Below are 12,995 nucleotides of genomic sequence, written 5' to 3'. Positions count from 1 at the left end.
TGAATGCTTTAGAACATAAGACCAAAGGAGTTTTTTGCAAAATATGCATCATGTTGTGTTGCATCTCACCATAATATTCCGAGTAAGTCAGCAATATTGAAACTTACGAGCATTAGAAAACATTGAAGATTGCCGTCCATATATTTTACACACTAACAAACAATTGCAATAGTTTATTTTTGTACATACGAACAGATTTCAAAATCGATAGCTTCATATATACTTATCAGCGTATTTAATCGGATAACAATTGAAAACTAACAATACAACATGTACAAACAGAAGACAAATAATGATGTATATTCAACTATACCAATAAATTATTTCTCTATGATGTTCACAAGTATTTAAAAGCTCTATTTCCAATATAAATACAAGCAGTAAATGAGCAACTAATCCTGACATGGTACATTAAACAGCAAGGATATATTTTGTACCTAATAACGTTAAATATTATTCAACTTTTAATGAATAATTACAGCTATCCAGAAATCATTACTTCTTGTGTTATAATATCCTAATACGAATTGTCAAATATATAAAATCTATAAATTTATTTACCAATTTTCAATTACATATTTCTTTTCTTATTCGAGAATGAATGAACACAGTATAATCCTTTATTGTATTATATTTATTATCTACTATTCCCTAAGCAATCAGTCTGTTTTAAAATATAGATACATAATATAATCTCACGAGCATTAAATTCCAGCTGGGTCCTCTTCCACAAAATTAAAAATAGATTTTTCGTTGGCCATGTCCAAATCCATCGTGGAAACAAACTAGTGATATATAGATATATGTTGAAATCAAACTTGATTCTGATCTATTTACCGCGACAAATCCTAAGATATCGATCGAGATCGTTATCAATTTCCGCCGCGGATGATCCCTACTTACGATTAAGACATTTATTATGTCATCCGAAAAACTATATTTAAATTATCATCATTTTCAATTAAGATTTTTACTACCCTGCTGGATTTTAAAGATCGGGATTCTGTACATAAATAGATATATAGATACACATTCTGTAGTAGGTATGCCAAATTCTTAAATGGTATGAAGTGTGTGTTTTATACTCAATATGAAGGCATTCTGATATTAATGAGGAGTCTATAACATACTATGTATAATAAATCTATATAATATAGCAACTAGAACAAACTTAAAACCTAAGATGCGGCTTATTCTTCATCATATGTCTGCAACAAAAATGTTTACATACATTGTTGAAACTTGTATTTAAAAACTTGAATAACGAATTTTATGACTCAACGACTATCGCAATCAAACAGAAGACGAGAAATCCCGTGTTATTACAAAAGTAATAACACGGGAATGATTACCGAGTTTGTTTAATAAAAGCTGCAACGCGTTGACTGCGACCAATGATATTCAAAATAATATATAGATTTGCAGCAAATCATTTGCCAATAGCACACACGATGTTGACCGGGATACCAAATCAGTAAATAAAGTGCTCTTCTTCGTAGCGTACACACGATCGTGTTCGCATCCAGCTCGCTAGACGGTGCGGCCAGGTATAACCAGTTATTTGAATTTATACAGATTTTTAACACATGATACAGATATGAGATGGATGTAAATATTTAAACAGATTTTTACAATCCGTAAATAATTTATACAGATCTTTGTCAATTTAGATGCATCTTTCGGTTTCGGACTAGAAGATAGCTTTTGTAAACGCAAAATAGTAGTCCTGAGACCTAAAACAACAAGAAATCGTCGGAAAAGTGGCATATAGATTTTTCACATTAAATTACAAACAATACGTACTAGCAGGCTGGCTGCACTATTTAAAACAAAACAGGACTATTGGGACCTAAAAAACAGGTCGCCGAAATTACAGACATTTTAGTATTTTCCTTATATAAAAATTGCTGCTACTTTAAAAAGCGAGGAATCTAAGATTTTTTATGATGCATGTAGTTATTAGCTTCATATCAGATGGACCAGTTGGCAACACTGTTCATCGAGCGTACTCGCTGGATCGTGCAATCCAGCAAGCTATTAATATTTATTATTGATGTACGTCGAGTGTTCACTGTCATTTTGCATCGGACATCGAGTCTGACTTTGGCTATACGTCAACATGGAGCGTGAATAAGGCACTTTACTTATCCGTGAGGCTTACCACACGCTAGGCGCGTTGTCTTGTGGTCGCGTAGCGAACCAAAACATTAATGCGGCATTATACGCTACACGTGTGATAATGAGCGTTATAAGCATGTCCACACAAGTGTGTTTGCAACGGCTAAACATAACACAGCGTATGTGTTTTGCCGCCCTACAGTAGCGTGCATATTTCTGCACGCTAGTGGTGTGCCCGCGCACCTTAGTGTTGTGTTATGGTGCGCTTGGCGTGTGATGCGGCCCCGGTGTGGCCGCTTGGAAACACATCGTTGTGTGGGTCGCAGTCAACGTTTTAGAGTATTTTTAGGCGACACTCTGTTTAGTAAGTGACATTTGTGACGACTGAACTTTTATTTTTGTTGTTCTCAACAGCAAACATGTATTTTTAATAATCTGGCTACGATATTGTACCAACAATTAAACTGTAGTCGCTTATTCGAATATTGTCTACACCAATATTTCATATAACTAAAAATAATGAGCGATAAATATGTTTCGATGAAAATAACCATAAACAACTCCGTGTCATTTCTTACTCTTCACAAAATTTATTCTGTCAAGATATTGTAAAAAAAAGTAAATAATTAAAACAAGTAATTAATTACGTATTACCTAAAAGACATACGATAAATCGACTGACTACCATTTTAATATTTAATACACTTACTTGTCGAGTGTTTCCCAGAAGCCGAGTAGTACAGCGCGGTCGAGATGCCGCTTGGTGCGACTCAGGTTGAGGACGGTGACCGCCCAGCGCGCCACGTTCGCGTCCAGCTTCATCTCGTCGAATTTTAGATGGAAAGCACATACTGTAAATAAACGATGGTGTCAATTACGATGTGTAATGAAATGAAAAATGACTGAAAACGGCTTTTTTTATTGCTTTGAAATACGAGACGAGCTTGCCGTTCGCCTGATGGTATGCGATAAGACCTTGAATTACAAAATATTGTTTGGTATTCCATTGCACTCGCCATCCTGAGACGTGAGATGTTATGTCTCATTATGTCCAGTAGTTACAATGGCTACAATAAACTTTTACAATTTACTTATCAGCAACATCCATATTCTTTTCGTTCAATCAATCAAAAGCAGACTTTTAATGAACCAATATAGTACTATTGTTACTATTTATGAAAGAAGTTGTATGCACAATTAATTCTTAGTCGTTACAGGTGTACAATAATATTTTAATATCCTTGTATTTCATCATATAAATCATCTTCAAGCTTTTATATAATTCTTATTTAGTTAGCAGAAGACTCCTAATATTTTGTTACTGACACATTTACAATTTATAAAAATTTTACAAATCTCAAACTTACTGTTAGCAAAGATTTGTACTGGATTTCCGTCCCATGGCCATCCTTTGAATTGCCAAGCGGGTCCTTGAACAAATACTGCGACTACGCGATCCCATTCAGCTGCGGATAATCTACCGGGGTTGTCTACTACACGGTAAGGTACCTACAAAGATTAAAACAAGGGTAAAGCAAAAACAACGATTATATTTTTAAGAAATGATTCAAATACATACTGTAATAGTTGACGAATTATTTGGCACGTGGTCACCAGAGGCGCCTTTTCTTCTTTGCAATAATACTTCATTCTCGCGAACTGTGCCTTCGGATTTCTTCTGTTCGACGGTAACAAACCTGTGTAAATTCACAAATTGACTTCAATTACTTACATGAAATTATAATACAAAACAAACATTTTAAAAAATAACCAATGTTCCTACCCAAATTTTTTTTTTAAATATTGGAACTCAACCTGGATTCCATTTGAATTATTCGTTGTAGTTTGTGTTTAAGAAATAAGTGGCCAATTACTATGACATATTATTTCAGTTGCTGACTTTCTGCTTTTGAAAGAAAAGTAATGAAATGTAACTAACTTAAGATCTTGCAGCATGTCCTTGACGTTGTACATGGATATGAGCGAGGTGGCGGCGGCGGGGATGATGATGATGGGCGTGCGCGAGGGCCGCTTGCCGCCGGCCGGCAGGCGCGCCGCCGCCACCGGCAGCAGCTCGCGCCGCCCCGGCGTGCCCGGCACGGGGCCGCTCTCTGCACACACACAATTATATATTTTCATCGAGCACGCTGTACGCCCAGCTAATAATATGCATATGGTAACCATTTTTCCTACGCAATGGCCACATATAGTTTATTCACAGTGCGTGTGCTTCGCATATTGAGCGGGTAAATTACACACGCAATATTCTTAAACTTATTACATAAAATAGGACACGGAATATATAGCTGAAAATTTACGTGGCATTTGTCGTGGATGATTTGGTGTCTGTGGAGCCCGGGCGGCTACCGGCACGCTTGGCCCCTCTGTCACTGACTTAAGTGTCATGCCGTGATATGTGCCCATAGTGTCGATTTTGAAGCCCTCCGTTTCTGCAATGATAATTATTTATATATTTATCTATACTATTATATAAAGCCGAAGAGTTTGTTTGTGTGAATGCATTAATTAAAGCATTGGATAGCCCATTTATTGAGGAAGGCTATCACATTATGACCAATAGCAGTGGAATGTCAATGAAAAATTTTATTTAAATTTATTTCTTTTAAGAGCTTCTCTTTCATGCGCTGCATAAAGAGTTTAAGTTATGCAACAGTAATATATTAAAGAATTGTTTTATTTTAAAAAGTTCTTAAAAAATATATTATAAATCAAAGTCCTCCGTGCCATCTGTCCACCTGTCTGAACAGCATAAACTCAAAAACTACCATACCGGTTTCAATGAAATTTGGTATGAAGAGAGTTTGTTACCTATATATTATAGTGGACCTTTTCTGTGAAAAATCTAGTATTAATCTATAAAATTAATACTCAATAATATTATTATACAACCTAGATTTCTGGTAATAGATATTGGATTGGAATTTGTAATATAAATAATATAAAATAATAAAACTTAGTTCAATAATATATTATATCATACCTTCTTTCTGTCTAATAAATCTTTCCTGGTCATATCTGTTGTATTGTGTCTGTTGTGCTGGTAAAACGGTGGGTTGTGGCATAACTATGGGCTGAGGTCTTGGCAAGCCTGGCCTGCCCTCCTCCCTTGCTCTAATACTGCCTAGAAGAGCTAATATGCTCTTGGCAAACATCTGTAGGCAAGAAATTTGTTTATGTTATGATAGTCGTTAGTCAACAATGTTAGTTATGCCACTGATTAAATGCATAATTTGTTACAAGACAAATAATTTTATACACATATGTCTGTAGTATACATTTAAAATGAAGTTATAACTTTACTTATTGGTTGTCTAAATCCAATATCCTATTTATTCTATCTCAAAGTTTGTCAAAGTATAAATTCTTAGCATGTGATTATTGTTAGGGATTTAAATTTTTAACTCACTTTTCCATTACTTTGTAATACTGTAGTCCTGGTTCTCCACTGTCTCTCTCGGCTGATAATATCTTTAGTAAGATCCACATCATAGTCCAATATTGCTCTTAAGTCAGATCCCACGACACCCAATGTGTCTGAATAATCATTACTTTTGATAGTGGTTCTTTTTTTTGCCAGACGCTTGGCTTTAATTGCAGCAATCTTCTCGACTGACATAGCCTCTGACAATGACCTTAAAATAAGTATCAATAGTTTTAACAATGTTAATTTAAACTTATATTTCCTGGGACCTCAGTGTTGGCTGAACCATATGTAATACAACCGTATCAACCAGGCTGTCATATTCTTGGTAATTATATTGTTTATATGCTGTATCTCTGTATGTACAGTATATATACAAAACTTTGTAGAGCTTAATGACATACATTAATTTAGAGGTATTTTCAAAGGTGATATTTCTTTATGTAAATCAAATTTCAACCAACCACAAACTGGACTATAAAATGGGCATTATATGGAACTTGAATCATTAAAATAATAATTTTAGACCCCTCCAAGTTACAAGAAACATTAAAACTGAAATATTCTATCTCATCTCTATAAATTTTAACATCAGAGGTCCTTAAAATGAATTGATTTATTTTAGTACACTTGTTTTAAAGAGTTCTATTTAAATATATATTAATTATCTTAGTTGAAGTTTTGTAGAATTAAAAAACATATCCTTTACTGCAATAAAAATATAAGCAAAAGTGAAATAAATAGGTATATTGTGGATAACTGCACTTACTTAATATTATCCACAGTGACAGATGCTTCCTTTGGTGCATCGAGTCGAGCAGCAAGTTGTTCACGCACTTTTTGTACATGAGTCTCCTCAATACGAGGTTTTTTTGCTGCAGATTCACCTCCATCTTGATCATGTGTACGTTTTACCTGATTCCCATTAAAAAGCCTTATATATTTTCGACTTATAAAAATATTTCAAGATTCAAAATTTCCGAAATTAGTAATTATAACGTTAATTTTACCTTAGTTTGAATCACACAAGATAGATGTTAATAATATAGAAATTGTTACAATAATAATGAAAGCCTAATACTTACCTGTGTGGGTATTTCTAATGGAGCACTTTTGTCAATAGAGGCACAAGTGGCAGTTTCGCCATTCAAATACGCCAATAGTTCTTTACGATCCGGGCGACGGACAGCCGGAATGTTTGCAGCCTATAAATAATATTATTACAATATATTTTCCGAACATACTGCACTCACGACTATTGAATAAACACAATTACTTACTGCTGCCTGTCTGACATACACTGGATGAGTTAAGTGTATGTTTTTAAGTATAAACAGTAAACATTCCAATGTATAATATTCTTTGAGACCGCCTTCTTTGCCGGAGCTGAAATAAAATTAATTTTAGAAAAGTTGTGCGACAAAGTTATGTGTACAAATTTAACTCATATTACTTATATGTAAATGTTCCTTACCCCCACATGAGATAGTTGGTCTTAACATTTTTGGGCCATGAAAATTCGCCGAATATAATTTGATTGTCCCGTTCAACAATTTCTTTTTTATTTACATTATACTGCCGAAGTAAACTCAACGGGTCGGCCATGATTACTTCTTAGTGGCAACTAGCCCAGATACGACTAAAATGGTTGTAATTTTGGTCCGCTGGAATATTTTATTTAGTAATGAAAACGGCTTCGTGTCACACAAATAGAAAAAATATGGTAGCCAAAGCCAACATTTTCACCAATAAAATAAAAATTTTAACACACCATCAACACCACAGATTACAGTAGACCATAGACTTTTATTTTGATTTTCCCTTTATTATTAGGAAGGCAAAGGGTCTAGCCCATACAGCCTCGAAACCATAGACTTTTATTGTTTGGTTTGATTTACTCCTTAAGGAGAAGGCAAAGGCTCTCAGCCATACAGCCTAATAGACCATAGAATTTTTTTGTTTGATTTATTCCTTAAGGAGAAGGCAAAGGCTCTCAGCCATACAGCCTAGACCATAGACTTATTGATTTGACAGTAATGAGTAATGTTGCCAAAAGCCTTCTTTGTATATCATTCACGCATTAATTTATTTATTTATAAATTCAATGAAAGTTTACAGCACTTGGCCAAAAAACTTACATCTAACAATATAATCTAACTCTTTATTTAGCATTATTAATCTGAGGATTGTTGGGATTGTTCCCAAATCAGGGGATTTGAAATACCATATGTTTCTGGAACAAAAAATAACTACTTTTAGAGCGAAAAATATTGGCTGTTTGTTTATAAAAATCTAAAAGTTTTTCTTGGTCGTCACGCAATATATACTTTTGGAGAATAAAGGATAAATAAAAACTCTAAGTATAAGTTTGGACCATCGACGCAACCTTTTGCTCCTGATACACTATTATCATCATTTTATCAACAAAGTAGACAACTCTACAGCCCTTGAGCGGATTGGAATTGCGTGCACACGGGCTCGGTCTTTGGTTAGTGATGAGAGTGTGGAGGGCCCGCGTAGGCGCAGAAATATGTTTCCATTGCCGCGAGGAGTGCACACACGTCGCACCGTGTCAGCACCTACCGCCCGGGCCGGGCGGTCGCACTTCTCAATGCCGTGCACGCTCATCACACAGATCTGATATATTTTATACAAACCTTGTCATATTTATAATTGTATTAAGTTATTTTTAGAAACGCTTTAAAATGTGCCTTAGTAAGTTAAGTATTGGAAATAATTTTAGTTATTTTGTTATTAGTTTGAACTTTATTTTATTGTTATTGCTCTGGTTATTGCTGTCTTAAATAACAACATCTATAGAGTTCGTTCTGACAGTTCTCTAAGGAGAGTTTAGCAGCAATGTGGCCAACATAGTGATTATATTCTCTTTGAATGTGGCAAGTGAATAACGTAAATTTGACATAAATTATTTGTATTTCACTCTAGTTTATTGGTCTCTGTATTTCACTTCAAATATTATTGAGATAGGTATTTCGTTTCTTCTAGGCTTATAAGGATATATCGGATTCATAGATCCGATTTTCTAAATTCAAGATCTGAAAAACGTTTGCTGCTTCACACCGTTCTAAGATTCAGAAGTGTGGAAAGCTAGACCGGAATACGGAATTTTCCGGTTGCCCCACTGACGTTTTCTTATGGGCTGCACTGGAGTGGCGTAATGACAAAGAGAATTATAATATATATGGAAACGTAATGACGCGGCATGTGTTGCGACTCGCTTTACCGATCCACCCTCATGTAATTGGTCTGGATGCACTTCTATGCAACAAACGTGTAGTTCAAAGTTCTATACAAAATATTAGACAACGACACGCATTTACGACCCGGCCTGCCTCATCACGTGGATCATATTCATTAACCTATTCTTGTATTAGCCAGACTATATTTAAATATTTTTGTATAACTTGCGTGAATATACGATATATTACATTTAGTCTATTGAAAAGTTACATTTGGGGTTGCGTTTTTTAGTGGACGCAATTTTATTTTTTTGAAGTGTAGGGGGGGTCAGTCTAAAGCTAAAACCAAGTTTGTGGGGTCGCCACCCTTGTCCCACGGCCGCCATCTTGAAAATAGGGGTTGAAATGGTTTTACGATGAATCTCTTAAACTATTTATCGGACAAAAATTATAAACATTTTTGTTGCAAATTAAATTCTCTACAACTTTGGTCCAGTAACTTTTTGTCGTAGAACTATAAATAAAAAAGTTATAAGTGAAAATGTTAAGATTTTCAATGTTAAGCAATGTCCATTGCAACGTCATCTGAACGTGTGTTTATAAGGTTCATAATACTTTTTTTGTACTCTCATTAATACCCAAATACCCAAGGGACCATTAGAGAACAAAAGAACATCTGCCTATTATTATTATTATTTCTAACCTCTCTTATTGTAAGAATAGCTGATAATATTGTGTTGACGTTGTCGTTCAACTTATATCTTTTACTACAACAATACGAGAGGTTAGAAATAATAATAATAATAGCAGGCAGATGTTCTTTTGTCCTTAATGGTGCCTTGGGTATTTGGGTATTAATGAGAGTACAAAAAAAAGTATTATGAACCTTATAAACACACGTTCTGATGTCGTTGCAATGGACATTGCTTAACATTGAATTTCTTAACATTTTCGCTTATAACTTTTTTATTTATAGTTCTACGAGAAAAAGTTACTAGACCAAAGTTGTAGAGAATTTAATTTGCAACAAAAAATGTTTATATATTTTTTTTGTCCGATAAATAGTTTAAGAGATACATCGTAAAAACCATTTCAACCCCTATTTTCAAGATGGCGGCCGTGGGACAAGGGTGGCGACCCCACAAACTCGGTTTTAGCTTTAGACTGACCCCCTACACTTCAAAAAAATAAAATTACGTCCTCTAAAAAACGCAAGGTAAGGCCTAAAAAATGTAACATTTCAATGGACTAATTGAAATGAAGTGACAAAATAAGTTGAATAAAATTGAAACATGTAGTTTATTACAGAGCCATCTGCACAAATGAGTAGGAAACTATAAAAATTGTCTCCCATTTCTTTATGTAGATGTCATTAGTTGTATTACAAATTGTTTTCTAAACATGGCTGCCGGTTGCTTCTAATGATATTTTGTGATTTTTGGTATAGAAACAATATAAAGTTACGTTATCTCAGAACTTTACTGCTGGTGATAATATGACATAGCAAGATCGGTTCCTAAAAATGACTTCAACTCCAAAGACTGACAAATGTGGACAAGGTAAGCCAGGAATGCGTAGCATTCAGCTTTTTATTCTTCGGTATTTTAATTTCATTGCGCTGTAATTTATTCAGTAGGTCGTAGTTCTTTTAGAAATATATTAAGTTCGAAAAGTGCGTCGAAATTGAGTTTTATGTCGAAGTATATGTGTTTTAATTTTACACGACATAGGCCTCAAATGTAACATAATATTTGTCTTCCCAATTTTTTTAATTGTTGTAAATATCTCACTAACTCAGCAACAATTATTGGGCTACATAATTTTTTTACATTATTTCAATTGACGTCTGTTTCTGTCATGCCTTGCAATTTTTACTGAGCTGCATTCTGTGTTTACAAATTTATACTTAGACATAAATTCTACCAAAATATCTTCTATACATATTATATATAAGTATTTGTGTTCAACTATTGATTGTTGTTATTAAGTATTTTAATAGAACATTAATACATTTCTATAGTTGGACATTTCTTAATAGTTTATTTATACACCACATAAATGTGTTGTTTTCCTGTTTCCTTTTCAGTGTGTAATAGTAATATCTAAAAGTTACATACTCAAACTGAGTCATAGGATTATGATAAAAAGTATTAAAAGTATTTTTGTGTAATATAACTTATGTAGTCTTATTACAATTACTTTTAAAACAATATATCTTCGAGACATGGTTTTTAATATATGTTGTACCTAATGTATAATAATGTTTGTATGCACATATTATATGTGTGGGTTGATTAATAACTTATTTTATAAATTTAGATGTTGAGGACTGAAAATGTAGATTGTTAAAGTTAAATGTATAAATCGCTGAACAGATTTGGATGAAATGTGGCAGACTGACCATGTCCTGAATTATTATATCGTAGGTTTCTCTTTATGTCAGTAAAGTACATAATGAGATTTTTAATCTGATAAAACGGTTTAATATACTCAGGCTGAATTTATAAAAAAATGTATGTTAACTAAGACTCAAAATTTAAGTATTAAAAAGAAAATATATACTTTATGACCATTTCATATAAAAATACTATTAAGTAACTAGAGTCTAACCACACTTTAGGTTTGGTATCCACTTTGCCAAGTCAATTTTGATAGTTACTCTACTGAAAATAATGCAGAAATCATAACAAAAGTAAAAAAAAATGTGTTCTTGTTGTGGTAATAATTATTGCTATATGGATAAGTTTGACTTAACTTCCTCTGCATCCTCACGCATGTTAAACAGCCATGTCTTTCTAGTGTTATGATTTATTGAAATTTTAAATGTTTCTATTTATTTGTTATAGATGTGTTATGGCATGGGTTGTATATTACTTTAAATTTCAATAACACTTATTGACCTTTGTGAGGCAAAATAGTTTTAGTTTTAAATTATTAATTAAGATGTTTATGTAAATTAAAATGTTTTTTGAACTGAGTTATTAATACATTTTCAGTCAGTACAATAAACATATATGTACATTATTATTCTAGTCAGGGAAACATTGGAAAGTTGTGACTGTTAGTTTTGTGGTTTTTTCTAATTCTCTTATTATTATCAGCAAGTTGGCTGCATTGGTCAAATAATATCTTCAATACATTGTTCTGCTATCCTAGTTCTATAATTTCATTACGTAGCAATCAATGTATGAAACGAAAATTGCATGAAAGCAAATCAACATGTTAATTTATTATTAGGCTGTGCAACATACTTTATTGCTATAGAAATATACTTTTCGCTGTTTTTTTTTTTTAATTAGTATCAATATTTTATCCACATAGGTTTTAGATTGGTTTTATTTTTACTCATATAAAAAGACAGCTAACCAAGTGTTTATATTAAACCTACATAATGATATAATCCGAATTCATATCTTAACCAAATTTTAAAAGATCATTCAGTAAGTAAATGTTATCAAATATATATTTTTTAAACACTAATAATACAAAATGGGAAAAGTCATTTCTAGTGAAAAAAGTCGCCCGATTTTATGTTCTGTTAGATCTTGTAAGACTTATATTTCATAGACAGAGTGTCTGTAATGAATATTCTTGATTGTTCTAACATTAAACTACTATGCAAAATGTCGTTTTGGTACACCCTACATTGACATCACTAGCCAAAACCCGGTAGGCATCTTCAGCGCACGAACTATCAAACACAAAAACGGTCTCGACCAACTAACACGAGTATTCCAATCCATCTCGGATCGCTTTATTGTAATAAACGCCTAAATAGCCCCCGTACTGCGAAACCGGCTGTAATTTTCGTGCAACAGGGCTGGCAAATGGTTTTTGCATAAAGGTTTTGGAAAAAGTTAAAGGCTTATGATTTTTTCGGTGATTGTCAACTACTTTTACTACTTTCTTCCGCATATTAAGATTAAATACTTATATGGTGTACCAGTATTCACCGATCCAAATTGGGAATAAAATAATTATAACTTAATTATCTCTGCCGTCGCGTTTTATGTGAAGGACAGAAATATTATAATATCATTATTCCTTTCTGTAATCGAATGCAACTAGGTACCGACAAAATAATTTCGCGAGGCGTTGGGATCAAAAACACTACAAACGTAAATTTGACATTTAGTAAACTCAGGGACTACTTACATCATATTTTTTGTATTGTAAATTACGATCATTTTAGCGACCGTCGAGGGTCACTCATCAGAAGAGTAATGAAGTCTCTT

The 12,995-nt window shown here is 33.4% G+C and overlaps 1 protein-coding gene across 2 annotated transcripts; it reads right to left on the bottom strand.

Moving 5' to 3' along the window:
* Nucleotides 1-331: 331 nt before the first annotated feature.
* Nucleotides 332-7,417, bottom strand: LOC115441835 (parafibromin). 2 transcript variants are annotated; one of them, XM_037445886.1, is made up of 13 exons: nt 7,332-7,417; nt 7,035-7,224; nt 6,841-6,946; nt 6,646-6,765; nt 6,330-6,475; nt 5,546-5,771; nt 5,120-5,291; nt 4,437-4,568; nt 4,058-4,229; nt 3,698-3,815; nt 3,486-3,627; nt 2,828-2,969; nt 332-1,208 (listed from the first exon to the last, which is right to left on the bottom strand). In XM_037445886.1, the coding sequence occupies exons 2-13, from the start codon at nt 7,163-7,165 to the stop codon at nt 1,172-1,174; spliced, it is 1,644 nt and encodes a 547-aa protein (XP_037301783.1). In that variant the 5' UTR covers nt 7,166-7,224; nt 7,332-7,417; the 3' UTR covers nt 332-1,171. The 2 variants fall into 2 exon arrangements, with proteins under 2 accessions (XP_037301783.1, XP_037301782.1); XM_037445885.1 differs by having other exon boundaries at nt 7,035-7,369.
* Nucleotides 7,418-12,995: the final 5,578 nt, after the last annotated feature.

Source organism: Manduca sexta, unplaced genomic scaffold (genome assembly GCF_014839805.1).
Source record: "Manduca sexta isolate Smith_Timp_Sample1 unplaced genomic scaffold, JHU_Msex_v1.0 HiC_scaffold_2277, whole genome shotgun sequence".
NCBI classification, from domain to species: domain Eukaryota; kingdom Metazoa; phylum Arthropoda; class Insecta; order Lepidoptera; family Sphingidae; genus Manduca; species Manduca sexta.
This window is presented reverse-complemented; position numbering and strand designations above follow the sequence as displayed.

Coding starts and splice junctions, on each gene's coding strand:
- LOC115441835 (XM_037445886.1), bottom strand. CDS start 7,165: ATGGCCGACCCGTTGAGTTTACTTCGGCAGTATAATGTAAATAAAAAA. Junction 4,569..5,119: donor ATTTATTAGACAGAAAGAAG/GTATGATATAAT, acceptor TTATCATTGCAG/AAACGGAGGGCTTCAAAATC. Junction 4,230..4,436: donor TCATCCACGACAAATGCCAC/GTAAATTTTCAG, acceptor GTGTGTGTGCAG/AGAGCGGCCCCGTGCCGGGC.